We start from the raw sequence: 2085 nt of genomic DNA on the forward strand, positions 1-2085 counted from the left end.
TTGAATTAATGATGGAATTAAATTTTGTTTTTTGCAATCGATGTAGGTTTGTGTAATTTTGCGAAACGACCGTTCTAGAAAATCTCTAGTCGTAAAACCACGGAAGCCCGAAAATTCCAGTTTTTTGGGTCATTCATCATTATTCTTTTAGAAATAATTCAAATTGATGTTGCGTAAATTCGGTATTGAGCAAAATCAACTCAAGTGTTTTTTAAAAAGTACAACTTTTCGAGAGTTCAATTCGACACGCGAAGTCGCAAATTCAAAATTCGAGAGTTCAATTCGACACGCGAAGTCGCAAATTCGAAATTCGAAATTTACTTCATGCACCTCGATGTGTTTTGAAATTAGAAATAAAAAATGTGAAATAGAAATTTGACACTTGAAATTTTTAATATCAAGTAAAAAGTTTGGGAAGTTTAGAAGAATTTTGTCATTTTCAATTACAACTTTCAATTTCCAAATTACTAATTTTTGTTCTATTTTTCTGTGTGAATCAGGTGATAATGAGGCTGTCAGTGGTTCCTATTCATACACTGGGCCTGATGGCCAGCAATACACGATTACCTACACAGCTGATGCAGATGGTTTCCATGCCCAAGGGGCCCACATCCCGACACCACCACCGATTCCTCCAGAGATTCAGAGAGGAGTTGAACTTTCGCTTGCTGCTGAGGCCAGAGGCGAGAATCAGGACGGTGGAGCTGGACAGAGAGGAACAGGGGGTGGATATGGTGGAGCTGGACAGAGGGGACCAGGGGGTGGATATGGTGGAGCTGGACAGAGGGGACCAGGAGGTGGATATGGTGGAGGTAATGACAGAATTTCCTTACTTTTCTCTGATCAATTCATACCGATTGCTTCTTCGTCCCCATTAAAATTTTTCCTTTATTTCTGGATGCCTTAACTGAGTTTCTAAAGATTTAATTATGTATCCATCTATACAATAATTTATTTCTCAGGTCAGGGAAGTAGAGGAACTGGTGGCGGTGGTGGTGGTGGTGGTGCTGGTGGTTCGCTGTACCAAGGGCCAAACTCCTATCAAACAAGTGGGAATGCTGGCTACCAATACTAGGCCAGGAGAAATTAAGTCATTGACATTTTCATGAAGCCAGACCCTGTTCTCATTCCTTCGTTGTATTTTTTTTATGTACTATTACTCAATGGCCGACAGACTTGTGTACATAAACGATATATGCTCTGTACATCTTACTTCATGTAATTGTAAGGGTGATGACAAATTTATTGACATTGGCCCTCTTTGTCGCTTGTGATTATTTTTTTTTACTTTAATAAAATGTTTTGTAGAGAAAAGATAGAGAGATTATTCTTGACACTTGTATATTTTGTTACATCGATAAATTAAATGTTTATCCAACAGTTGGAATATATTTGCACACAATAAAAATAAAAATAATTAAATTGGTAATCAGTAATTGGGGCATTATTATGCGTAGATAATTTGACCGTGTAACCATTCCCATTTGTAGGCTATTTTATTCGTTGAATATACAGATAAAAAATATTTAATGGTTGAACTTATTTAATAACACAGTGCATTGAATATTGACCAGCTCGTTTATCATCCTCGATGTAGATTTTACGATTGTTTTATACGTTCTACTATTCCAAGAACGGTATGACTACAAATAATTAGAAAAATAAATACTTTAAGGATTAATACCTTGAGACAACTACGCTCTTTAACATTCTGTTATAATATACGTAGGTCATGGGGATTTGTACAAATACTCATGCCCCCATAAATATAGACATCAAATGTATATCCTCTTATGTATTGCAACGATTACATACAAAGCTGCATATCGCAGTGGAACAATAGAGTACATATGTTAAAAAAATAACTTGCACTTTCAGATTTTTTCCTGCCGTAATTAAAGCGAATGCGAGCGTAAAATCCGCGATTTTAATAATTTTTTGGTAGAACCAGAGAAACAACGAACCATCACAGTTAATTTATCGTTTTCTATTGTTTTTTCATAAAAAAACGGACGAGAGAGTTTTTATTGAACGCTATAAGGATATTTAATTGACAAAATTGGCGTATTGGATTTAAAATTCTGT

The 2085-nt window shown here is 35.7% G+C and overlaps 1 protein-coding gene across 1 annotated transcript in view; it reads left to right on the forward strand.

The window, feature by feature from the left end:
- Positions 1-2079, forward strand: part of LOC105268817 (pupal cuticle protein 36a) — a gene marked incomplete in the record, with an annotated part of 11029 nt that extends 8950 nt beyond the window's left edge. The window contains 2 exon segments of the mRNA XM_011308657.1: positions 501-812; positions 963-2079. Coding sequence (XP_011306959.1) covers positions 501-812; positions 963-1075 — 425 coding nt within the window.
- Between the last annotated feature and the right edge of the window lie 6 nt (positions 2080-2085).

This window comes from Fopius arisanus, unplaced genomic scaffold (assembly GCF_000806365.1).
Source record: "Fopius arisanus strain USDA-PBARC FA_bdor unplaced genomic scaffold, ASM80636v1 scaffold00061, whole genome shotgun sequence".
Lineage (NCBI taxonomy): Eukaryota > Metazoa > Arthropoda > Insecta > Hymenoptera > Braconidae > Fopius > Fopius arisanus.